At 41.3% G+C, this 23,799-nt stretch overlaps 1 protein-coding gene and 1 long non-coding RNA gene across 2 annotated transcripts in view; one reads left to right on the forward strand and one right to left on the reverse strand.

The window, feature by feature from the left end:
- The window catches only part of DCDC2 (doublecortin domain containing 2), a 162,147-nt gene that overhangs the window by 49,819 nt on the left and 88,529 nt on the right, over window positions 1-23,799 (forward strand). Inside the window, exons 5-7 of the mRNA XM_072814232.1 lie at window positions 1,709-1,855; window positions 3,547-3,601; window positions 12,647-12,809. Of these exons, the coding sequence (XP_072670333.1) occupies window positions 1,709-1,855; window positions 3,547-3,601; window positions 12,647-12,809 (365 nt within the window). The remainder of the gene's footprint in view (window positions 1-1,708; window positions 1,856-3,546; window positions 3,602-12,646; window positions 12,810-23,799) is intronic.
- LOC140626445 (uncharacterized) lies at window positions 858-23,475 on the reverse strand. The gene is made up of 4 exons (XR_012025587.1): window positions 22,834-23,475; window positions 22,690-22,756; window positions 2,819-5,693; window positions 858-1,310 (listed from the first exon to the last, which is right to left on the reverse strand). It is a non-coding gene; the product is annotated as an uncharacterized lncRNA (long non-coding RNA).

The following is a 23,799-nucleotide window of genomic DNA, read 5'->3' on the forward strand; positions in this document are numbered from 1 at the left end:
TTGCTGGTCACTTGGGACATGCCTATTTTCCTTTAGCAGAACATTGAAAAGGCTTATGGTTGGATCCTCCCTGTACTTTGGTATATTTGTATATCAAAAACATCCCATTAAAACTGGTTCAACTCCCTGTTTATGTTTCTTGCCCTTTATAAAAAAGAAGAAAGCAGGTCAACCAACGTCCTATAAAAGAAGGCTAAGGTCACAGGTTAGAATTTATTCCGTATACTTAACTACCTGCGGAGGAAACCAATCAAATCTTGGCTATTTCCAGATCCACAGTGATACTGTCATTTCATTTCAAGCCATAAAAGTTAACTACTGACTCAGATCTTCCTGTTTTGAAGGAAAATGGGTATCTGGGTCCAGGCCAGCAGTTCTCAACCTGGGATGATTTTGCCCCTAGCAGACATTTGGCAGCATCCAGAGTCATTTTTGGTAGTCACAGCCTGGGATTGGGCAGCTACTACTACCATCTAGTGGGTAGAGGCCAAGGATTCCCTTGGCATCCTGTGGTTAGTTCACCAGCAGCTCCTGCCTCTCCCCATCCCCCAACAAAGAATTATTGGAACCAAAATGCCAATAGCACCATTGTTCAGAAACACTGGTCTAGGTTAAGGCAGGAAAACCAGAAAACCTGGATTAGATGTTGATAGTTAGATTTGTAGGGATGGATAGAATTACAATGTTATAAAGAAGTAGCGTCTTTATATTAAATCAATCCAAACACATTTCAGGTTTTTTGTGGCTGTTTTCTTTGTACTTCTTGGCCTCTTTTGATATAGCCATTTCCATAATCAGTCAAGAAGCAGACACATCAATACCTTTTTTTTTTTCTTTGTAAATGTCACTGGCTTTTATTAGGTAATATAAGAAATCTGAGAATTTTAAAAAATTATTTTCTTGAACTCCTCCCAGTCACAAACTCTTGTTTATAACCCTCAAAATGACGCATTGCCTTTCTCATGTGGTTTTCTGATAGTCTGCTTTTTCTTGTTCCTTAAAAAAAAATTCCGTGGACTCTAAATCGTCTAGTAAAGTTATCACTGTTCTTTTAATAAGTAACATATTCAGTGTAGCAGTTTTACAGTAAAGGGAGGTCCTTGTGAAATCCCTTGATTCTGGGAAGATGAGGGGAGCGAAAAAATAAATAAATAAAGCAAAAAGGAAGAAGCATGAATGCTATGCAGTTCTGCATCATTAATCCTAGCAATGAGCTCCTTGGCCTCTTGTTATCTGACCCCGTCCTGTGTATGTTTGGATGCACTGTCTTGGCTGAGGGCTCTTGCACAGAATGCAGTAAGTTTGTCAACCTGAAAAGGACATGAAGAAAATAAATTGGAACAGTGCTAACAGCATAGAAATAGAAGATTCGCTCTTCAGTGGGAACTGAGCTCTATTCAAAGCACCACGCTCTGTGCAAGTGAACGCTTTCCATCCACAGTCTTACTGTGGCAGCAAGAGAGGGTCCTTCTGTCGGATTGTTTGGTTTACTGGGGTGAAGCACTGGGCAGGGGGAGTGTAACTGTCTCTACATCGTAACCCTGGCATTTAGTCAAACCTAATGACTTTGAGGCATTTCGAATTTGCTAACTAGAATAGTAACAAATGAGCCAACTGGAGAGAAGAATGCTTTCATGGAACTTTGTAATTTTAAGTAGCTCTTTCATGCTTGTTAAAATTTTAATGGTTGGCATTCCTATTTCTGCAGACTTTACACGTTAGAAGGAAAACCTGTTGAGAGCGGGGCGGAGTTGGAGAATGGGCAGTTTTATGTGGCCGTTGGCAGAGATAAGTTTAAGAAATTGCCTTACAGTGGATTACTTTTTGACAAGTCCACAATGAGAAGGTCCTATGGGTAAGTGTTCATCCTCATGCACGTCTCACCTTTTAGTTATCACTTGAAATAACATTGAGTCTTATGCTGACCACTGGTATATTTTATGTAATCTTGTTTGTCAATTAGAATGGAAAGCGTGTATAATGTATATTGATTCTTTTTGCCATGATGGAGACTGGAGATTTTTTTTTTTTTTTTGCACAAAAATATAATCTTGGGGAATCTATGAAAGGTTATATAGTATTTTTTTTACCATTCACTTGTGAATTCATATTAAATATAAAAATTCATTTTTGTGAAGAAGATACAGGGCAATGGGCTTCTATATAGCATCATTATTTGAAGTTTTAATAATGTCTCCACTGGCTACCTAGACCAAATAATTTTCAGTTTGTGCATATACAAACATCTACAAATGTTAAAAAACATATTTTATCTTTGTTTTAATGATAATAAGAGATAAAAACAATATAATTGTCCTTAAGCCATTAAGTAGAGCAGTAGACAATATAATTATTACATGCAAGATTTTAAAGATTACACTTTTAATTATACACAATGCACTATGACCCCTTTTCTGCTGTGAAATTTCATGTATTTGTGAAAGATGCCTTATTTCAGCCCAGTAGATGGATGTCAAAGGCATGCATGAAGAGCCCCCAGCCTCTGGCAGATGCAGGCACCCTGGCTTGGTCATGGTGCTGTGGTTTACCATCTGTGCTGCTTTTCACAGAGGATTCTATGGCCACTTAGCTATCGCAAACTGAATTTTCATGACTGTCCTCTGCTAGGGTGTGTATTACTTGCACAGATACAGCAGAAGGTCACCGATTTGTTTTCCATTAATTTGCCATTTGTGAAGCTTGTTGGAGAGAGAGGCTGGCCAAAGGTTTCCAGATAAGTAAGGAATGAAATGGACTTTGGGGAGGTGTTTGGAGTGTGCAAGAGCACATGGTTTTCCAGCACTTTAGAATTACTTACCAGCAGACTTACTGATGACCATCCTTAGCCACCCATGAAATGAAGTCCAGTGACACTGGATTCACTTGCTGTGGGCTACAGTGTGTTCTTGAGGGCAGTGAGAAGTCTGTAGCTCATGGTAGCCTCTCTCAGACAAATTAGTAAGACATCCTTCATCTACATATGGCCTTCTTTTCAGAGGAGATCAGGGAGTTCCAAGATAAGTTTCCTCCTAACATCTGTGAAGCAGTATTTCTATAACCAAAGAAAACTTTTATTTTTTTGTTGAGAATGACCAATCTAGGAGTGTCCCTGAATATAAATGCTAGTGTTTTGCCATTCTGAGCTTCTGTGGACATTATGAAAACAATGGAAATGTATTGTTTGGAAATGTATTGTTTGGCAAAATCACCACTCAGCTTAGGAAAGGACTTTTTGAAATGCATGTAGAAAGTTTAGGGAGTTGAATAAAACTGCTGCAGAAAAATTGAAGGTGGTACTAAAAGTTTAGAGGGAGCATTGATTAAAATAGCTTAATGTTAAAATTACAAATCTTTTGGGATGGAATTTAACAATTTTATGGTGGTCTTGGTGAAATTGGGAAAGTATATGGTACTTTCTTGAAAAACCCATGTCCCTTAAGCAGTTGACTTGCAGGTTGGGATGACAAGTTGGGGTGACAGTTGTCTTGCATTGTGTATTATTTGTAAATAATATTCAGATTTCTAAATTGCTATTTGTTTCCGCAGTCAGAAAGCTTCTTCACTACCTCCTATTGTAGGATCCAGAAAGTCTAAAGGGAGTGTAAGTATCAGATGCTTTACTCATTAATGTTCTCTATTCCTCTACAGAGACTGTCCTCTGGGTTTCAATTAAATTTGAAGAGATAAAACTTAACTGCCTTGTTGGCATATAAACAATTATGTGAAACAACACTAGAACATTAATGTTGCAGTGTAGGTCTTCTAAGTGAACTAACATTTTTAAAATATAGGTTCCAAAGTAGGTGTCTTTTTCCTTGTGTACTGACCTGATGTAACTTACCTCACAGTTGAAATCTGAGCAATGACATGTAAAAGTAGAAGAAAGGATTAGATCACATTAGTGGTCTCCTCAGTCTGGCTTTCTATCTCTGACAAGGAATAAATATTTTTTTTGAAAAAAATAAGATCAAAAGAAGGCAATCCTAAAGTTACATTCTTTTAGAAGACTGAGAATCACTCTACATAGTTTCCTATCAGAATTTTTTCCATCCATGATTCCTTCATCTATTTGCTAACTCGGCAAATGTCCATTAAGTACCTCTCATGGAGGAGTTGTGGTGAGAGTTTAGTAGGTGACTTGGTAACCTGGTTGTATCTTCAATCCATACCCCCTGTCAGGGATGGGAGACAAGTCATGCTGGAGTGCTGCTTTGAGAGGTTTTTCGGGCTGAGGCTTCTCTTTCTGCTTCTTTGAATGAACTGCCTGACCAGCTGTGATCAGAATTGGTTTGATATTTCCCCATCTGAACATTTTTCCCCGATTTAACTAAGCAAAATTCTTTTTTGCGGATTTTATGACATAAGCGACTACTGGGCAATGATAGGTGTCCTGATGATGGTTTAGGTTTCTCTTCCCCTCCCCCCTACCTTTTTGTATATCATTGCAACAGTCTTTGGAGAAAAAAAAAGAAGTAATTTTGTGTGAAGTAGTGCCGAACTCAGAATAACAAGCAATAGATGTTTATCGCCCATTTGCAAGTTGAGGGAGGGTCTCATACTGTTTATGACAAAGCTTTTGTGCTCAGGAAATGTATGATCTGGTCGAGAACAGTCTGAGAAGGTAACTAATGCTGAATAGTGTGTATGTAGTGAGATTGGTAAATATGAGGTAGAGGGAGTCAAATGTATGTTCGCCAAAGCACATGAAGGAAGTTGCACATGAGCCACACCTTTGAGGGTTATTTGCAACAGGTGAAGGCTAATGAGGGAAAGGGGTTCCCGATGGAAAGGATGTAAGAAAGGAGCCACAATGTGGATTTCAGGAGGCGATAATACAGGTTGCTATCCACCCTCAAAAACAAGAAAGGGAAGCCCCAACAGAAGGAGCATATGTTCCCACTGAATGAATGGCAGGGGACAGACTTGAGTATAGATGACCTATCTGGAGGGAACTCACTCTCATGACCCCCGGGGGACAGTGAGTCCCTCAGGCTAACTGATCGGAGTAGAGGATCCATCCTGTGTGGAGGCTGGTATGCCTGGAATGGTAGGTGCTGTTTCAGATGGCCTTGAATGTCAGAACCAAGAGTTTACTCCTTATCCTTGAGTAGAGGGCAGCTCATGAAGGCTTCCAAGAAGTGAGAATGTGAACCTGGAAGGTTGGATCTTTTTTTATGGAGAAAGACTTAGCATGGTGAGAGGCCACAGATGAGAGACATGTGTTATGTGACCATTGGAAGCAGGAACCTTGGCATAAGATGAGAAGATCCTAGGCTAGGAAGGTGGGAAAGGTGGCAGGGGGTTGAATGGAGAGATTGGAGCCAAAGATAACTGCACGTTCTTGAGCTTGGATGGCTGAGAAAATAGGGTTACTCTGGCCAAGGAGAGGGCAGTGGGAGGAAATAATGACGTGCCTGATTTCAAACATACTGAGTTGAAGTGTCATCACAGAATCTAGTTGAAAGTGTTCAGCAGGCAGCTGTGCTAGAGACCGAAGCCTGAGGAGGATATGGGACAAGTCTATCCTTACAGTGGTCATAGCTGGAGAGCAGACCTGTCACCCTGGCGTTCTTTCCTGGCATCCAGCACAGCCTGGCAGGGAGCAGCCCTCCTCCTGCAGTTGAGTGGGAGCCTGGAGAGGGTGCACACAGATCACAGAGGACCCAGCCCGGAAGCAGCTTGACTGCATGGATCTGTAGAGGAGGAGTAGAAGGAGGAAAGAATGTTCCAGTGACCGAAAGAGCAATTTTAGCCTACCAAAGCTAAAACCCATGAATTTAGGGTTTGGAAATTTTGTCCTCTTGCTCTTCTTCAGGATTTTGGAGCAGAATCTCCTTGTCTACTAGGTGTGTGCAAGCTCATCAGTTCCCATGGTGCCACTGCAAGAGAGATGGTTGGGCAGACACCCAGTAGACTTCATATCTGACCTTAGGTCACCCAGGAAGTGGGAGTCCGGACCAGGACCATAACTCAACTCTTTGCATTCACAGTTACCAGATCTTGAAATCACATGCTTATTATTCTGAAGTTTGGAATGTCTAAATTTTTTGTTAGAAATCTGTGTTTTCCACTTTAGAATTCACATGCAAGAGGCATATTTATGCAGTCTTCTTTCTTGCTTGCTTGTTTGGAAATTCTTTAGAATCTGGACTGTGAATGCTGGTTCGTCTAATGGCAAATGGAGTTGCCCGTGCATCTAGCTTGGAACAGAGCCCCAGGGAGATGGAGATGAGCAAGAAACCCATGGTGCTCTGAGCCCAGGGTACACCTGGCAGAAAGCAAGGTTAAAGTAACAATTCCAGAAATCAATATATAATTACGAAGTGCAGTGGGAATGACAGAGAAGTACAGAGCAGTAGGAGAGACAATAGAAGGAGGACCTACTTAGAATAGGTATGTCGGGACTGGTCTTCTCTGGGTAAGTGACCATTGTGGAAAGACTCAGCGTCATGACATGCTTCCATCTCGTAGACTGAGCAAAGACTCAGAATTACATTTCCATGCTCAGACTTAGAAAAATAAAATGACTGTAGTTTTGACCTCTTTCCATGATGCTTCAGAAACATTCTATCTATCCATCTGTCTGCCCATCTGCTCATTCAGTCAGCCATTCAGTGTATACTTGTTGAGAACGTACTAACGTGCCAGGAGGCTCTATGGAGGACCAGCTTATGGTGGCGACCAGACCACGCTTCAGAACTCAGAGCATTTTCCTTCTAGTGCTTGTGTGTGTGTGTGTGTGTGTGTGTGTGTGTGTGTGTGTGTTTGGGGGAGGAACAGGAGAATGGGAGTAGACACTATCAACCTCTAAGCAAATATACAGATAATTTCACATGGTGCTACACAGTGGGAGGAAAATAAAATGTAGCAGGGCACAGATTGATCGAAATTTCTCTGAGACCTTAATGATGTAAATGAGCCAGTCCTGTAAGGGGGGGCAGGGACAGAAAGAGCCCCTATGGCAGAGAAAAGGGTCACAGAGGCCCTTGGTGAGAAGCCTGGCATCTGGGCATGTGAGAAGGAGATGCAGAAAGCCAGAGTGGTCTGCGATGAGATTGGAGGGACACATAGGCACCATGCTAGGAGTTGGGGTTTTATCCCTTGATGGGGCACCATCTGAGGGTGAGAAGAAGACAGGGATGCCGTTTCACTTAGTGTTTTGAGAGATGACTCTGGCTGTGGTGTGTACAGAGGAGTGGGTCGGGAGAAGGACATAAGCAGGAGGCAGTGGGGTGGCTAAACCCAGTACGCTGTGCAGGTGACTTGGACAGGTGGCAGCAGGCGAGATGAGTGTCTGTGACTATTCTTCCTTGAGTATCTTGTAACAATTGTCTCTGATTGGTGTATTCGGCCAACAGGCATTTACGGAGTGCATGTTACTGTTTTGGTGCTTGTGGGGACAGTAGAGGCAGGGAATCTAGAGAAGACACTAGGTGTATGAAGCTTACATTCTGGAGGAGGAGAAAGACAATTACACAATACATTCGGCAATAATTGGGAATAAGTTTGAAGAGAAAACATGAAGTAATGGAAGAGAAAGTGAGACGATGCTATATCATCTGGGTGGCCAGGGCAGGCCTCTTTTAGGAGGTCATATTCGGGCAGAGGGGCATAACCCGCTTGGCACGCAGCCGTGTGAATGCTCGCGGTGAGCCACATGGACAGACCATTATTGTCACCAATTCCAAAGTCACAAACTCCGTCTTTAACAGAAGGATTATTTTACTCCTTTCCTGTAATTAATTGGAGAATGTACGTGTTTGCAAGATGGTTAAGTGCTTGGCCCTGATGGAGGTGTGAGTGAGGGGGAGTCAGGAGGAGACCTAAGCTTTGGACTGGAGGGACCACTGCCCAGTTAGCAGGAGAAGCTCCTCTTGCTGCTGATACAAATCGAAGGGGATGCAGAACCAGATTTTGGAATTCACTTCTTGCAAGGCTTTCTAGGAATCACTCTGTTGCATAAGTAAGGGGAGTGTGGGTGGGGGCCTGATAGAGCACAGTGGGGAAGAGGCGAGAAAGCTGTGGGAGCCTATGGCAGGCAGGTGTGGGGGGTATGGGGACCCTGCTGGTGTGGGAATGCCTGGGTCAGCAGTAGGGAGTGCTGGTGATGGGGGCTTCTGGGCTCAGGGGACCCTTTCAGAGCAGCTAAGGAGCCCCCAAGGCCAAGCAGGGCTGGACCAGCCGGCCACGCCTCCTGCAGACTCCTAGAGCAAATTGAGAGTAATTTTAACCTGCAGCTCTAGCCTTGAAAACAAAAGGGGGATATAAGTGAATTGTGTTAAATTCTAGGAAGTGTGAGAAACCACCCAATCGATCAGTGGGAAGCTGCTGTGGAGCTGCCCAGGGAACAGCCGTGGGGTCGAGCTGCCCCCTAGTGGGACAGGTATAAGCTCTGAGATAGTTGTAAGGCCCAGCCAGTGTTCTTGTCATTACCCCGTGGCTGATAGATCTTGTGACCTGTAGTTTACAGACTCAAATATCATCATTGCTAAAGTTCTGGCAAAAAGAGCACAAAAAACAAAACACGATTCTCCATGTATCACAAAGTCAATGTGTAGTGAGAGAAACTCCAGATGCTCCCAAAGCTCTATTTTGCCTTTTGGGAAACAGAGTCCAGTATGGATAACAGGGCTTTTTTTACACACTTGCCCTCACCAGGTATGCATGTGAGAGAAATGCCAGCCTGGGTTTGGGTCTTGTTTCCTTGTCGAGAGTCTCCCTTCTGGGTGCATCTCTGAAAGACACCGAGGTGGAGGCTGCTCCGTGATGCAAAACCCTCACAAAGTTGCCAAAAAGCAAACTTGATGTTTTTTGGCCTCTGGTGCCTTTGGCATGTGTTCATGGGGGCTAGGAACACTTTTCCTGGGATAATGAAGGAACACCTGAGTTGGATGTCTCTTGTTGGAAAAAGCCCAGAGAACTATTTTAAAAATCCCAGTTTCAATAAAGTAGGGGAGATGGAAGGGCTCCTTTCAGGTTTTTGTTTATTTGAGCCAGAGGATTGCTATTCCTGACACATCCAACTATGATGGGTGTAGGTCAAGAGGCAGGACAGTGGTCCAGATAACACACAGGGTCTAGTTTTCTTTTCTCTCCTTTCCTTTCCTTTCCTTTTCTTTTGTTTTCTTTTTCTTCTTTCTTTCTTTTTAAAAAGATTTTATTGGGGCAACCTGGGTGGCTCAGCGGTTTGGCGCCTGCCTTCAGTCCAGGGCGTGATCCTGGAGACCCAAGATCGAGTCCCACATCAGGCTCCCTGCATGGAGTCTGCTTCTCCCTCTGCCTGTGTCTCTGCCTCTCTCTCAATCTGTGTCTCTCATGAATAAATAAATAAAATCTTTGTATTTTTATTTATTATTTTTTATTTTATTTATTATCTTTTTATTTTTTTTTAAAGATTTTATTTATTTATTCATGAGAGATACAGAGGCAGAGACACCAGCAGAGGGAGACGGAGGCTCCCTATGGAAAGCCAATTTTGGGACTTGATCCCAGGACCCCTGGACCAGACCTGAGCCATAGGCAGATGACCAACCACTGAGCCATGCAGGTGCCCCTGGGGTCCAGGTTTCGCGTAGGACATGCTGTAAAATCAGGCTTCTTCTTGAGTCCCTCCACTTTGGCACAAAGCCACAACTTGTCGCTTCCAGGTGGCCTTTTCAAGGAAGCATGCCATATAATAAATATTTGTAGGGCCTTGGCATGAGGAAGCTTCTGTGTAGTACAAAAATCAGACTTGGGTGACCTTGAGAAAGTTAATCTCCTTTATCTGTAAAACAGTGACAATAATGCCATATTTGTGTTAAATGGGTATTTAGTATGTACAAAGTACTCAGTGATACTGTTTTATCAACTGGCATAGCTGTACAAGAGTGGCAAAACTCCCTTATTTCCTATGCCCTCCAAAGAGCCACAACTCTCTATTTATGTATCCAGGTTATAAGTCACGTGTGGAAGTCCCCCCCTAAAAAGGAAGGAAATTCCTTCTCTTGATTCCTTTGTCCCCTCCTCCATATTTATTTGTAGATCACCTATTATTTATATAATTAATTATGTAAGTAAATGTGAGCCTATATAACTTACATAATTAACTATGTAAATAAATACGAATATATGTAATTTACATTGTATAGCTTATTTATCTTTTTGTGTGTCATTATTATATATTTTATATTGTTAACACTTTAGATGAATCAACCTTTTTTCTTTGTTAAAAAAAACAAGCATTTAAATTGTTTCCAATCTTCCTTTTTTAAAAAATATTTTATTTATTTATTTGAGAGAGAGAGAAAGAGCACAGAGGGAAAGGGAGAAGCAGACTCACCACTGAAAAGGGAGCCTGACATGGGGCTTGATCCCAGGACCCTGAGATCATGACCTGAGCTAAAGGCAGACGCTAACCAAGCAACTGAGCTGCCCAGGCTCCCATTTCCAGTCTTCTAATTACAAAACAGATTCTTCCCTTTATTTTAGTTTAATTTAGTTCAACAAAGCAACTGGCGATCAGCCATAATTCATTAATCAAATACATGAGTGTCCATTACCGAAGCCATGTTCTGTATCGTTATTGGAATCCACCAGTTTTTCCTGATGCTCCAGAATAAACCCTTTTGAGTGTCCTACTCGGAAATGGAGTAAATCAGAACTTCCTGTATAGTCAATAAAAGAGTTGACTTTTAACACTGTATGAGTCCCAGGCACCCCTAAATGGGGCTTCAGCTACTCCCTTGTCGTATGCCATTTGCAAAAATGCCTTCTCCTGGAGAGCTATAAAGGACTCTCGTGCCAAGATCCAGAGGTTCTTATCCACTAAGCTTCATTTTAGTCCTTGAAAATTCCACATCATCTTTGAACATTCCAGTGGGCTTGCTAGAAGCGTGACTTTTAAAGTTTCAAAATTGTGGGGTGAATACACATGATGGAAAACAGGCTAGAATATGAGACCTGGTGGATGGATGTGGAATCTCCACTCTAATTGTGTGATCTGTATCTTGTGCCAGGTAGTCTGTGGCCTTGTGAAAAAGAATCACTGGAGAAAAAGAAAATAAGCAACAACTTTGGTTGCAGTTAATGCAATAATTAAATGGAAGCGTATGTTTAAATTGCGGTTGGAATGGGAAATTAAATTATGCAAAAGAGTGTTATAGATTTGGACAAGTTTTCACACTGTTAATAAATCTATGCATAATTCATTTTCTTGTAGGCTACGACAAAATAGCATAAATAACTTCATTTGTAAGGCTGTGAATTTTTCTATTCTTAATTGGGTGATGGCTGAAACCATTTAAATGCTTCTGGATGACTGAATATATAAATGTTTAAAACGAGCAGTTATAATAGGTTTCTAGGCAGATTTGTTTATTTAATATTACTGCATTTATTTTTAGATACTAGCATAGTACAGATGTTGCATAAAGATTTCACTCAATATGGTATGACTTGGATATGATTTTTAAGAAAAAGATACTAACTCTGCTCTTGGAGAAAGTACTCTGCTACTCATGGAACAAATAGTGCCTGATAGGCACTGTACTAGTTATTTTATAAGTGTTACCATTTCCTCCTCATGATAGACCTCAAGGCAGGTGCATTAGCCCCACTCGGCTAATTAGGAAACTGTCAAAGAAGGTAGGATTGAGTTAGCAGGAGGGCCCATGGTTAGTGGTAGTGGCTCTGAGCCAGGAATTTTGGTCTCTAAAACTTGTATTCTTTCTTTTTCTTCAGCCTCATGCCTTAATACACTCAAGTGAGTTTAGCATCTGAGCATCTGAGAACCAAGTTGTCTTGTTAGGGGGGGCGTTCCTTGCTTTAGCAATGGCCAAGCAGAGACTAAGTTGTTCTTTGGGTGCTTACAGTAGTCACCACTGTGGTGGCTGTTACGTGGCTCCCTGGGAGGAGGCGGGGAGTTTGGGCCAGCGCAACTCAACCAACCTCTCCTCTGTGCTGAAGAGCCTCCTTTGCAGATGCAAAGTCTTCATTTCCAGTAGCATGTGGAGACCACGGACAACTACCGAATGTCTGATAATTGGTGGTTGCCTTGCAGAAGAGTGGTCTTGAACCGTTTGTGTCTGAGTAGCTCTGGATTTGCAATTGTCAGGGAACCTAGCAAGTACGAACAGGTGAATACATATTTGAGGTTTTCTGCAAACATAGTGTATGTCTCCTTGTGTGATGATACCCTCACCGTGGCCACTGGTTAAGAAGGCTTTTCTAGATTAACTGATCAAACTGAGGGTTATCAATCTTCCTCATCCAGTAGATTTTTTCGGAAGTCACAGGAGGGAGAGGGTGGTTCAAATGGTGGTCTTGCTGACTCCATGACCTTGGGCAAGATTCAACCTCTAAGCCTCATTTCTTCCTCTGTGCAGTAAAGTATAACAGTATCTGTCTCACAGGGTTGTGAAGATTGAAAGAATTTTATAGAATGTCTGATGCATATTAAGTATTCAACACTTCTCAGCTACAATTTTACTCTTGTGCCTCTGCTAGACCCTTCTCCTTGCACTAGGAAAAGTTAATGTGCATATTAAAATGAAGAGCAGGGAAGTAGCCCATTCCCTGTTCACTGCCGGTTAATGACTTATGTTGACTAGGTGTTACTCTGGGTTTTCATTAGCCCATGGTAAGCGTCTCATCTTCTGCCACTCAGGGAAATGATCGTCAATCCAAGTCAACAGTTGGATCCAGTGATAACACATCCCCTCAACCCCCAAAGAGGAAAGGGAGAAAAGAAGAAGTGAGTTTGGAAAAACCCAAGAAAGGGAAGCAAAATGTAAAGTTAAAGAAATCAGCACAAACAAGTCCAAACAGTGGTAAGTTTGTCCTTGTTATCATTATATTGTTTTTATTGAATGTCATCTTAAGGCTGTGATGCGATTTTAATTCTTAAATAGATCTATTTGTTTCTCTGGACCCACGGAAGATACTCCTTATCATCATATAGGAGAGTTTTCAAGGAAGACCTTTCGTGTATGAAAGATTCTTCAGTATTTCCTGCTCATGTTCTGTTTGTGATTAGAGTTTGTGTCCAAGAACATGTGTTTTGAGGTAAAATATTTCTTGTGGTGGTCTCATGTAAGAAAAGGTAGCTCCTGTCATCTTTTTCTTCCATTGAAAGGGCTTGATTAACATTTTTACCAACTACTGTTAACATTGGTCTGTCTCACTTGTGTGTCTACAACCTCGGTACACATTGATCACAAGTTACTTTTAGCCACAGATCCCTTTCTCTAAAATGTTTTACAAAATTTCACTGATATCCAAGAGGATACTACACATCCAGAAAACTTTACCCATAGACCACATGTACGCAAATTAGTTCTGTATCTTGCATTACCAGATAAGGGATGCCATAAAGTTAGCTTTTAAAAAATTTCATCAGTATGAGGTTTTGTGCAGTCAGAATTGTGAACTTTCATGGTAGTTTTTGGGAAGACAGGCTCTTTTTTGGTTTCCTCCAAGAATGGTGTCAGTGGGACAAGCCCACAGCAGTAGAGGGCTGGCCAGGGCACAGCCCCTTGAAGGCACTGCTTCTCCTTTACCCAGGTCCCCTCACTCCCCTGCAGGGGAACATGCGGGGCACACAGGAAGAGGACGGATGAGCTGTTGTTCCAGATTTGTGGCCAGCTCTCTGTCTTCTACTTGGGAGCTTCAGCTTATCTCAAAGTTGATGTGAGGAGTCACAATAGAATGATAGCTACTGTGGACCTCACAACTAAGGAGACATGTGAACCTATAGGGATTTCAGAGGGTGCGGCAAAGGTGATGAAGTTGTCACGGGAAAACTGGGAGGCTAAGTGAATGAGCCAGTTAGAAAGAGGAGTTAGGATGATGGGGGCCTTTCATCTTCAAAGATTTCCATGATGAAGACCAGCTGGAGAAGGGGACTCCTGGATTCTGGTTGCAGTTCTGCTATGGCCCTTGGGCAAGTCACTTAACATTTGGGGGACCCCATCAGCTATCTGCAAAATGTGGGTTCATATTAAGATTTACCTTGAAAATTATGCTTACCTGTAAATCTGTATAATCCCTTGCAGTGACTACGAAACAGGGGAGGCCAGGGTAAAATGTGGCCAATGAACGTTTATTGAATGCATATTTTATGGCAGGCACCAAAGGAAGAAAGCTAGCCTGGAATAATATGCCATACTTCGAACATTTAAAAATAATAGAGGCTTTATTTTAATCAATATATCAAGTTGTGAAGCCCCCAGGCCCTGGGCCGTGTCTTACTAGGTGTTTTGTTTTTATTCACAACAGCTGCCACAGGTCCGATTTGAGACGAGACTCTTAATAAATGGCAAATGAGTGCTGGATGGCATAGCATAGAGAGATCCCTGTGATCCTTTGAAATCCACTTGAAGCAAGACCTACTTTAAACTTTTCATGAATATTTTTTCATTAGAGGCTTTTATAACATGGGACTTAATTTCTGTGAGGCTCATCTTAGCCTGGGAAAAATCCCAATTCCTCCTTCTGATGTATGTGTTTTAAAAGTCTTTTGTTTTAGTGGTTGTTTCTCCTTCAGAAGGAAGGGGATGTTCACTTTGTCAGGCTTCTTGTATGTGGAAATGATGTAGCATGAGGCTGCATCAGTGGTTTCCTCTTGTACTGGAAAGTAACCTTTATTAAAAAGTTAAATGATCCGTATTTTAGCTTTCATAGAAGTTTGCAGTTTTCAACAACAACTGTATTTGGGAGGATGAAAAGAAAAAAAAACAGGTTGAGCATTTAAAGTGCTCAGAAAAGGTGGAAGCCCATCGCTGTTCTGCCCTTGTCTTTGGAGAGAGACTGACCATTGTTTTAGAGAATTCCCATTTTAAGTGTATGTTTTCTGATGTCGCTTTAAAACGTGCAGAATGTAGGCTTCTCACTGCTGAACCTCATTGTTAATGTGGGACTATTGCTGGTGGCTATCAAGTGATGGTTTTGGGGAGTGGAATTTCCCTCTATCCCTATGCTCTGAAGAGTTTTGATCAGGAATGGATGCTGTATTTTGTCAAATGCTTTCTCTCCAGCTATTGAGAGGATCATATAGTTCTTGTTTTTTCTCTTGTTGATGTGATCTATCATGTTGATTGTTTTATGAGTGTTGAACCACTCTTGCATCCCGGGGATAAATCCTACTTGGTCATGGGGAATAATCCTCTAAATGTACTGTTGGATCCTATTGGCTAGTATCTTGTTGAGAATTTTTGCATCCATGTGCATCAGGGGTATTGGTCTATAATTCTCCTTTTTGGTGGGGTCTTTGTCTGGTTTTGGAATCAAGGTAATGCTGGCCTCATAAAACAAGTTTGGAAATATTCCCTTCCTTTCTATGTTTTGAAACAGGTTTAGTAGAATAGGTATTATTTCTTTAAACGTTTGATAGAATTCCCCTGGGAAGCCATCTGGCCCTGGACTTTTGTGTCTTGGGACACATACATCTTTGGGACTCTTGTGTCTTGGGAAGTTTTTGATGACGGCTTCAATTTCCTAGCTGGTTATTGGCCTGTTCAGGTTTTCTATTTCTTCCTGTTCTAGTTTTGGTAGTTTGTGGTTTTCCAGAAATGCATCCATTTCTTCTAGATTGCCTAATTTGTTGGCATATAGCTACTCATAATACGTTCAAAATCGTTTGAATTTCCTTGGTATTGGTTGTGATCTCTCCTCTTTCATTTGTGATTGTATTAATTTGAGTCTTTTTTCTTTTTAATAAGACTGGCTAGGGGTTTATCTATCTTATGAATTCTTTCAAAGAACCAACTCCTGGTTTTGTTTATCTGTTCTATAGTTCTTCTAGTCTCTATTTCATTGAGTTCTTCTAGAATCTTTATCATCTCTCTTCTTTTGCTTGTTGTAGGTTTTATTTGCTGCTCTTTCTCCAGTTCCTTTAGTTGCGAGGTTATCTTGTGTATTTGAATTTTTCCCAATTTTTTGGGGAGGCTTCTTTTGCGATGTATTTCCCTCTTAGGACCACTTTTGCTGTATCCCAAAGATTTTGAATGGTTGTATCTTCATTTTCATCAGTTCTCATGGATCTTTTTAATTCTTCTCTATTTTCCTGGTTGATCCATTCATCTTTTAGTAGGATGCTCTTTAACCTTCATCATGTGTTTGAGGTTCTTCCAAATTTCTTCTTGTGATTGAGTTCTAGTTTCAAAGCATTGTGGTCTGAAAATATGCAGGGGACAATCCCAATCTTTTCTTATCAGTTGAGACCTGATTTGTGACCCAAGATGTGGTCTATTCTGGAGATAGTTCCATGTGCACTTGAGAAGAATGTGTATTCAGTTGCGTTTGGATGGAAAGTTCTGTATATATCTGTAAAATCTATTTGGTCCGGTGTATCATTTAAGACCCTGTTTCTTTAGTGATGTTCATCTTAGATCTGTCGTTTGCTGAAAGTGGTGGGTTGATGTCTCCTACTATTAGTGTATTATTATCTAAGTATCTCTTTACTTTGGTTATTAGTTGATTGATATACTTGGCAGCTCCCACATTAGGGGCATAAATATTCATGATTCTTAGGTCTTCTTGTTGGCTAGATTCTTTAAGTATGATTTAGTGTCCCTCTTCATCTCTTACTAGAGACTTTGGTATAAACTTTAATTTATCTGATATGAGGATTGCTACCCCAGCTTTCTTTTGAGGACCCTTGAATGGTAAATGGTTCTCCACTCTTTTATTTTTAGGCTGGAGGTGTCCTTAGTTCTAAAATGAGTCTCTTGTAAACAGCATATAGATGGGTCTTGCTTTTTTATCCAGTTCAATACCCTGTGTCTTTTGGTGGGATCATTTAGCTCATTCACCTTCAGAGTAACTATTGAAAGATATGAATTTAGTGTCATTGTAATACCTATTCAGTCCCTGTTTTTGTAGATTGTTTCTTTGGGCTTCCTCTTTCTTTTACAGGGTCCCCCTTAATATTTCTTGCAGAGCCGGTTTGGTGGTCTCATATTCTTTCAGTTTCTGCCTATCCTGGAAGCTCTTTATCTCTCCTTTTATTCTGAACAACAGTCTTGCTGGATAAAGTATTCTTGGCTGCATGTTCTTCTCATTTAGTACCCTGTATATATCATGCCAGCCCTCTCTGGCCTGCCAGGTCTTTGTGGAGAGGTCTGCTGTTAATCTGATGTTTCTCCCCATATAAGTTAAGAATCTCTTGTCTTGTGCTGCTTTAAGAATTTTCTCTTTATCTTTGGAACTTGCAAGTTTCACTATTAAATGTCGAGGTGTTGAATGGTTTTTATTGCTTTTTTGGGGGAATCTGAATTCCTGTTTCCTTCCCCAGATTTGGGAAGTTCTCAGCTATGATTTGTTCAAATATACTTTATGGTTCTCTCTCTCTCTCGTTCTCTCTGTCTCTCTCTCAGCCTCTTCTGGAATGCCAATTAGACGTATATTCTTTCTTCTCAAACCATCATTTATTTCCCCAAGCCTTTCCTCATGAGATCTTAATTGTTTTTCTCTTTTTTCCTCAGCTTCCTTCCTTACTATCAACTTGTCTTCTATGTCACTCACGTTCTCTTCCACCTCATTAACCCTAACAGTTAGAACATCCAGTTTGGATTGCATCTCATTTAATTTATTTTTAATTTCGGCCTGATTAGATCTCAATTCTGCAGTAACTAAGTCTCTAGAGTCCTTTATGTTTTTTTTTTTCCAGAGCCACCATTAGCTTTATAATTGTACTTCTGAATTGAATTTCTGACATGTGTTGAAATCCAAAATCTGTAACTCTGTGGCAGAGAGTATTGTTTCCAGTTCTTTCTTTTGAGATGAATTCTTCTTTCTCGTCATTTTGTCCTGTGCAGAATAGTTGTGTGAGTGGGCTGAGTCAAACATATCAACCATGACCTAAGTAAAATATACCCTAGATGATTCTGATGAGGTCAAAGACCAGAAAATAAAAGAAAAAGAAGAACAGAACAAAATAAAACCAAAGGACCACTAAAGTGAAAAACAAAATTTAAAACAAAGTAGTAAAAATAAAAAGCCTAAAACCAAAAACGAAGAAGAAAAAAAATAAAGAAAAGAGGGAAAAGAGAGCAAAAAAGATGGTTGTGGTGAGGAAGTGGTAGTGGAGGGATCATGTAGTCTACCTGAGGGGTCCTAGAGGGTAATCCTCTTGGTTCTGAGTGTTTTTTGTTCTGTATTTAGAAGATGCTCATTCCAAAATTTATATAAACCAGAAATACTTATAGAAAGCCCCAACATTGACCACCAAAATATAAACAAGATAAAGGGGGAGGGGGGCAGAATGGGAAGGAAGAAAGAGTATAATCTCACAGAATGACCCAACATGGTGTTCCATTTGGTTGTGTTGAGTGTAAGTTGGTTGTGTTCTAGAAGGTACTAACTTCCACCATTGTAAAACAAAATGAGCAGAAAAAATAAAAAATAAAAACTCATATCTTGTATATCTTATATAATAACTCATATTCAAAGTTAAATTGAATACATTGAAGTGATCCAGAAGTGGAAAATATATCTAAGACATGTAATTGTAGAAATATGAAAGTCAAAAAGGAAAAAACTTAAAAATGAAGAGCTGGTAAAATATTGTAGTTAATGTGGGAAAAGGAAAAAATATTGGAAATTTTTAGTCTGATGTAAAGACGAGTCATAATGGGAAAAAAAAAGGACCCTCTAGTTCTATATGCTATTTTCCCTCAGACCTGGAGCTTTCCAGTGCTGCTTGGTCAATAAACTTGCTCTTCCCTTGTTCTTCTAGCAGTTCTTTTTGGGGAGGGGTCTGCTATGCTGATTCTCAGGTGTTTGTGCCTGGGCAGAGATGCCCCACCCCCTGCTGGGTGCCAGGCTCAGTGTGAGCTGTTTACCCTGTGAGGCCTTTGTTTCCTGGCGATCCTGTGTCTCCCAGGCACAAAGTGAAATACAGAGGAAAAACACAATAGTGCAGCCAGATTTCTAGCTCTGGAATTAAGCTCCCCATGAGTAACCAACCACAGTCTCCCAGTCCACACTGACCTAGATACTCCCAGGGCTGGCGCGAGTGCACTGATCTGCACAGCTTGGGGGTGCCCAGTGGCAGGAGAGTTCTTGCTGTCCTGTTCCCTCCCTGCTTCTGTTTGTCCCAGGGGGAATATATAATTGTGGCTTTTCTGCTTCGGTAGCCTGGGATCTGAGGTCTGTGCCACTGGACCCGCGTTTCCAAGGACCACTTGTCCTGAAGGGAAGAGGGCACAGTCACCTCCATCTGGACCCGGCCCGCCTAACTGACTGGCTTCTCCCAAATGTCTCAGAGGGCTGCAGTGCTCTAGCCCTTTGCTGATATCAGCCCACAGTTTGCGGTGAGCTTTCCCCGGGCGCCCCTCCTCTTATAGTGACTCCGGGAATCTTGAGGCTTCATTGCTCTTCCTGTGATTCTGCCCAATTTCCCTGCTAAGCACTTATTTGTCAGGAAAGCTCCGGCATGGGTTTTTAAAGTTCCCACCTCTGTAGGGCTGGGCTTTCCTGTCCTGTAGGCTTTTGCTGCTCTACTTTAGCCCTGTTAATCATGATTCCCCTATCCCACTTTATTCTTTTTTTATTTTATTTTTTGCCTTCCTACTTTGTTAGAAGCGAAAACTTTTCTCTCTGTAGCATTTTAGCTGTTCTCTCTTTAAATCTCAGGATGACTTCGTAGGTTCAGGATGTTTTGAAAGTTATCTAGGTAAGTCTGTGGGGTCAGGTGAGTTGAGGACCTCTACTCTTCTGCCATCTTGTCCCTGTCTCTCTTTTCATCTAGGTTGGAAGGACATATAGCCTGGAAAATGAATCTTGGCTTCCAAAAACAGTTTTTCCAGAGAAAATGAAAAAAAAAAAAAAAAAGATTTGGTGCAGTTCACTAGATTAAATCATCACTTGACAAAATTAAGGATATTAACTTAAGTCCATACTTTAGAAAACTGAGCCTTTTCCCCCAAACAGATCTCCTTCCAGACATCTTTGGCTCTAGAAATCTTCCAGGTTGTAGTATCAAATTTATCTTTCACTCCTTAACTCAGTTTCATATTCATTTATTACGGCAATTGCTTTTTTGCTCTAACATCCTCAATTCTAGTAATTAGAACCAAGTGTATGCTTTTGGATAGTAATGTCTCAAGAAGGCTCTTATTCTCTAGAAAAGGATTGTAAGCAATAGGATTGTAAGCAAAATGAAAGAGAAGGTGTATGGTGAAAAATGAGTGAAAAATGCAAGAATTTAATTACATATTGTGTATTTGAAAATTGCTAAGAGGGTAGATACTAAAAGTTCTCATCAGAGGAAAAAGGGTTTTTTTTGGTAATTGTATGGTAACAGGTGTTAATTAGACTTGCTGTGGTCATCGTTTTGTCATATATACAGATATCGGGAAAAAATGCAAGCATTTGATGTTAGAGACCAAAAATAGTTTTTTTTCGACTTACCAACATTTTGCATTTGGAATTCAGTGGTTGATTCAGTTTTCTTTCAAAAGTGTACAGTGTTAGAGTTAGGATGACTAGATCATCCCATAACATGGGTTAAATTGTGCAAATTTTAGCTCCAATGTTCATGACCTATATACTGTTCTCATGTTAATTAGAAAGAGACTTTGTAGGCTGCCTTGTTTTTATTCTGATTGAGGCTGTAGTCATACATTTGTCTTCCTTTTACTGTTAATATTTACTGATACTCGAGTATCTAATGCTGTATGAATGAGCAGTGCTGATATCTGACTGTAGATGGCAACCTGGTTCTAACGTTATTTCTCTCTTTTGCTTTTCTTTTCCTTTTTCTTTCCTTTTTTTTTTTTTTCTTTCCAACTCTGTTTCTTTCTGTAATAGCAAAGCTTAATAATTCAAGCAGAGCTGTGACATATTTCTTCAGGGAAACAAATCCCATTTTCTTTTGGTAGCCAAGATGCAAAGTAAGATTGGTTAGTGATTGATGAAGTTGGGTGTGAAATGCATTTTTAGTGCTGCATTTAAATGCCAGCTTAACTGGCCAGCCTATTTTCCATACACTTTCCACTTGATTTGTAGTGCCTTGAGATATGTTTTAGAGGCTGTTAACTAGCTCCGCTTTCCACTGTTAGCAAAGTAGTAATGATGATTGTCTTGAAATAGTATTTTGGGATTGCTTGTATTCATTGATATCTTAAATATTTTCTACATGAAAAAAAAAGTTAGTGTCTTTAGCACCCTTGGAACAGAGGAAGTACAGTGAACTTAGGGGTCTTTTGAAATACTGGAAATGCTGCAGAAAAAAATAGATGGGTCTGTGTTGCTAAGGCTTACGTGGTATTGATAATTATAAACACTTTTTAAAGCAGAATTTTAAAACGTAAGCAAAAACAAGACTTGTTTTCTGTTGAGTGATGTTTGATCTTCTTTCTGTCTGCATCAGTAGGCGTGTGTGTGAGCGAGTGTGTGTGCGTGCATATCCACACACCCATACCCACACCCACACACAGACTAGTGTCCTCCTTCATGCATTTCCTGGCTTATTCCCAGCATTGTTTTGTGATGGTTCCTAAGGAACTTGCCACGTTTAGATTTCTGATGAATGATGGGGAGCAGGTGCAATGCTGGGAAGAGATGTCTGAATATTATGACCTTGCTGGGTGATTGGCCTTGAGCGGTCATGCTCCTGAATTCTCTAATAGCTACAATCTGTACATGGTTTGCTGTGGTGCCCCGGGCATGAAGCATTCCTGCAATCCGTCCTCCCAGTCAGATCACTGGGGCATTCAGACGAGCTGCTGGGGTTCAGCCCAGGATCCAGCTCATGCACTTGCCTGGTTCCCAGGCACAGGGGACTCTAAAAATAGAAAAGGAAGCACATTTCCAAAGGTGCTCCCCCCAGCCTCACCCTCTGAGGGGAATCACATATTGGAAGAAGGTCTATGAGAGGCCACCAGGATGAGTTCACAAAAACAGGGCACTGGTTTTGCTTAAGAAGCCGCAGTAAGGGATCCCTGGGTGGCGCAGCGGTTTGGCGCCTGCCTTTGGCCCAGGGCGCCATCCGGGAGACCCTGGATCGAATCCCACATCGGGCTCCCGGTGCATGGAGCCTGCTTCTCCCTCTGCCTGTGTCTCTGCCTCTCTCTCTGTGTCTCTCATGAAAATATAAAACCTTAAAAAAAAAAATTAGCAAACCTCATAAAAAGATCATTCACTTCATTCACTTCAATCAAATGGGTTTATTCCTAGGATGCCAGGATGGTTCACTTCATTCACTTCAATTAAAAAGATCATTCACTTCAATCAAATGGGTTTATTCCTAGGATGCCAGGATGGTTCAATACTCACAAATCAATCCACGTCATGAACCACATCAACATAACAAAGGATAAAAATCATATGATCAACTCAATAGATACAGAAAAAGGTATTTGACAAGATTCAACATCCATTCATGATAAAAACTCTCAACAAAATGGAATTAGAGGGAACATACCTAAACATAATAAAGACCATATATGGGGCAGCCCCTGTGGCGCAGCGGTTTAGTGCGGCCTGCAGCCTGGGGTATGATCCTGGAGGCCTGGGATCGAGACCCACGTCGGGCTCCCTGCATGGAGCCTGCTTCTCCCTCTGCCTGTGTCTCTGCCTCTCTCTCTCTCTCTCTCTCTCTGTGTGACTATCATAAATAAATTAAAAAAAAATTTAAAAAAAACAAAAAAAAACAAAGAAGCCGCAGTAAGATTCAGGATTCATGGGTGTCTGGTGCCGCGCACTCACCTTGTGACGGAGAATGCAGGCTTTTCCTTCCTTCACTGACTGTGACTCATCTCAGAGGCAGTGTGGCCTGTGGGATATGGGTCACATTTTACTACATCCAGTCCTAGTACAATAAAAATTTGTAAAACAAGCATTCCTCCGTACCTCAGCGACACTTGATGGAGCAACCAGTTGTATGACAGGATTCTAGTACATAAGGGACGTTAGTAACTTCTGGAAGGTTTATTATGATATTCCAAGTCTATTACTAAAAGTTAGTTTAGGAATGTGTACTTTACTGTTCATTTGAGCGCTGAGAGATTGACGAATCAAAGGCTGGCTGACTACCAGGAAGTTGTTTATCTTTGCTGGAGAGAAGATTCTCTTCATATCCTGCTGTCTTCTACACTTTGTACACTGGATGGAGAATCACTCGGAGGAAAGCAGTCTTTCACAGCTGAGTTAGGGTTGAGGCCTCTGTAGGAAACTTCTTTTGGAGGCTCTTTTTTTTAATGTAGCCCAGGGTTGGGGTGTGAAGATACTTTTTGTTTTCACAAGGCAGAGTTTGTGAGCGGTTGAATTACATAGATGTTTTCAAACCTTTGGAAGATTTTTTATTCCAGATATTCACTTTATGGAGTGAATATGGAGGTATTTTGGTGCTCCTCTCCCATTTTCCACACAAGTAGCCTGCAACATTCTGTGTAACCCACAATGCATTTTAATGTTTGTCCCATACTCGTCTATGCCTCACGTGTTCCCTGACACGCACACTCCTAATGTGTCTAGTGGGAAAGTGAGCTAGAAGTTCCATTTCAGAATGCCGAGGACTCCTGGTACCCTGTTGCCAAGGCACGCGGAACTGCCCGCAGTCAGATTTCTGGTGCAAGCCAAAGAGGTTGAGGTCAGGATCCAACTAACTGGGTTAAGACTGAGGAATGCAGAGGCTGGGGGGCCGGACCTGGCAATATGGAGTTTGTCGGGGGGGGGGGGCACTGAGATGTGGGATGAAGTTCTTTTATTATTTGATCCCCTGCAAGAGGAAAATGTTGGGATCGTCTCATCTTTATTTTTTCCCCAGCTTTAGGCTTTGGCTTGCCAACTTCCCTTTCTGTAGATGCTGCCCATTAC

Source organism: Canis lupus, chromosome 37 (genome assembly GCF_048164855.1).
Source record: "Canis lupus baileyi chromosome 37, mCanLup2.hap1, whole genome shotgun sequence".
Classification (NCBI taxonomy): domain Eukaryota; kingdom Metazoa; phylum Chordata; class Mammalia; order Carnivora; family Canidae; genus Canis; species Canis lupus.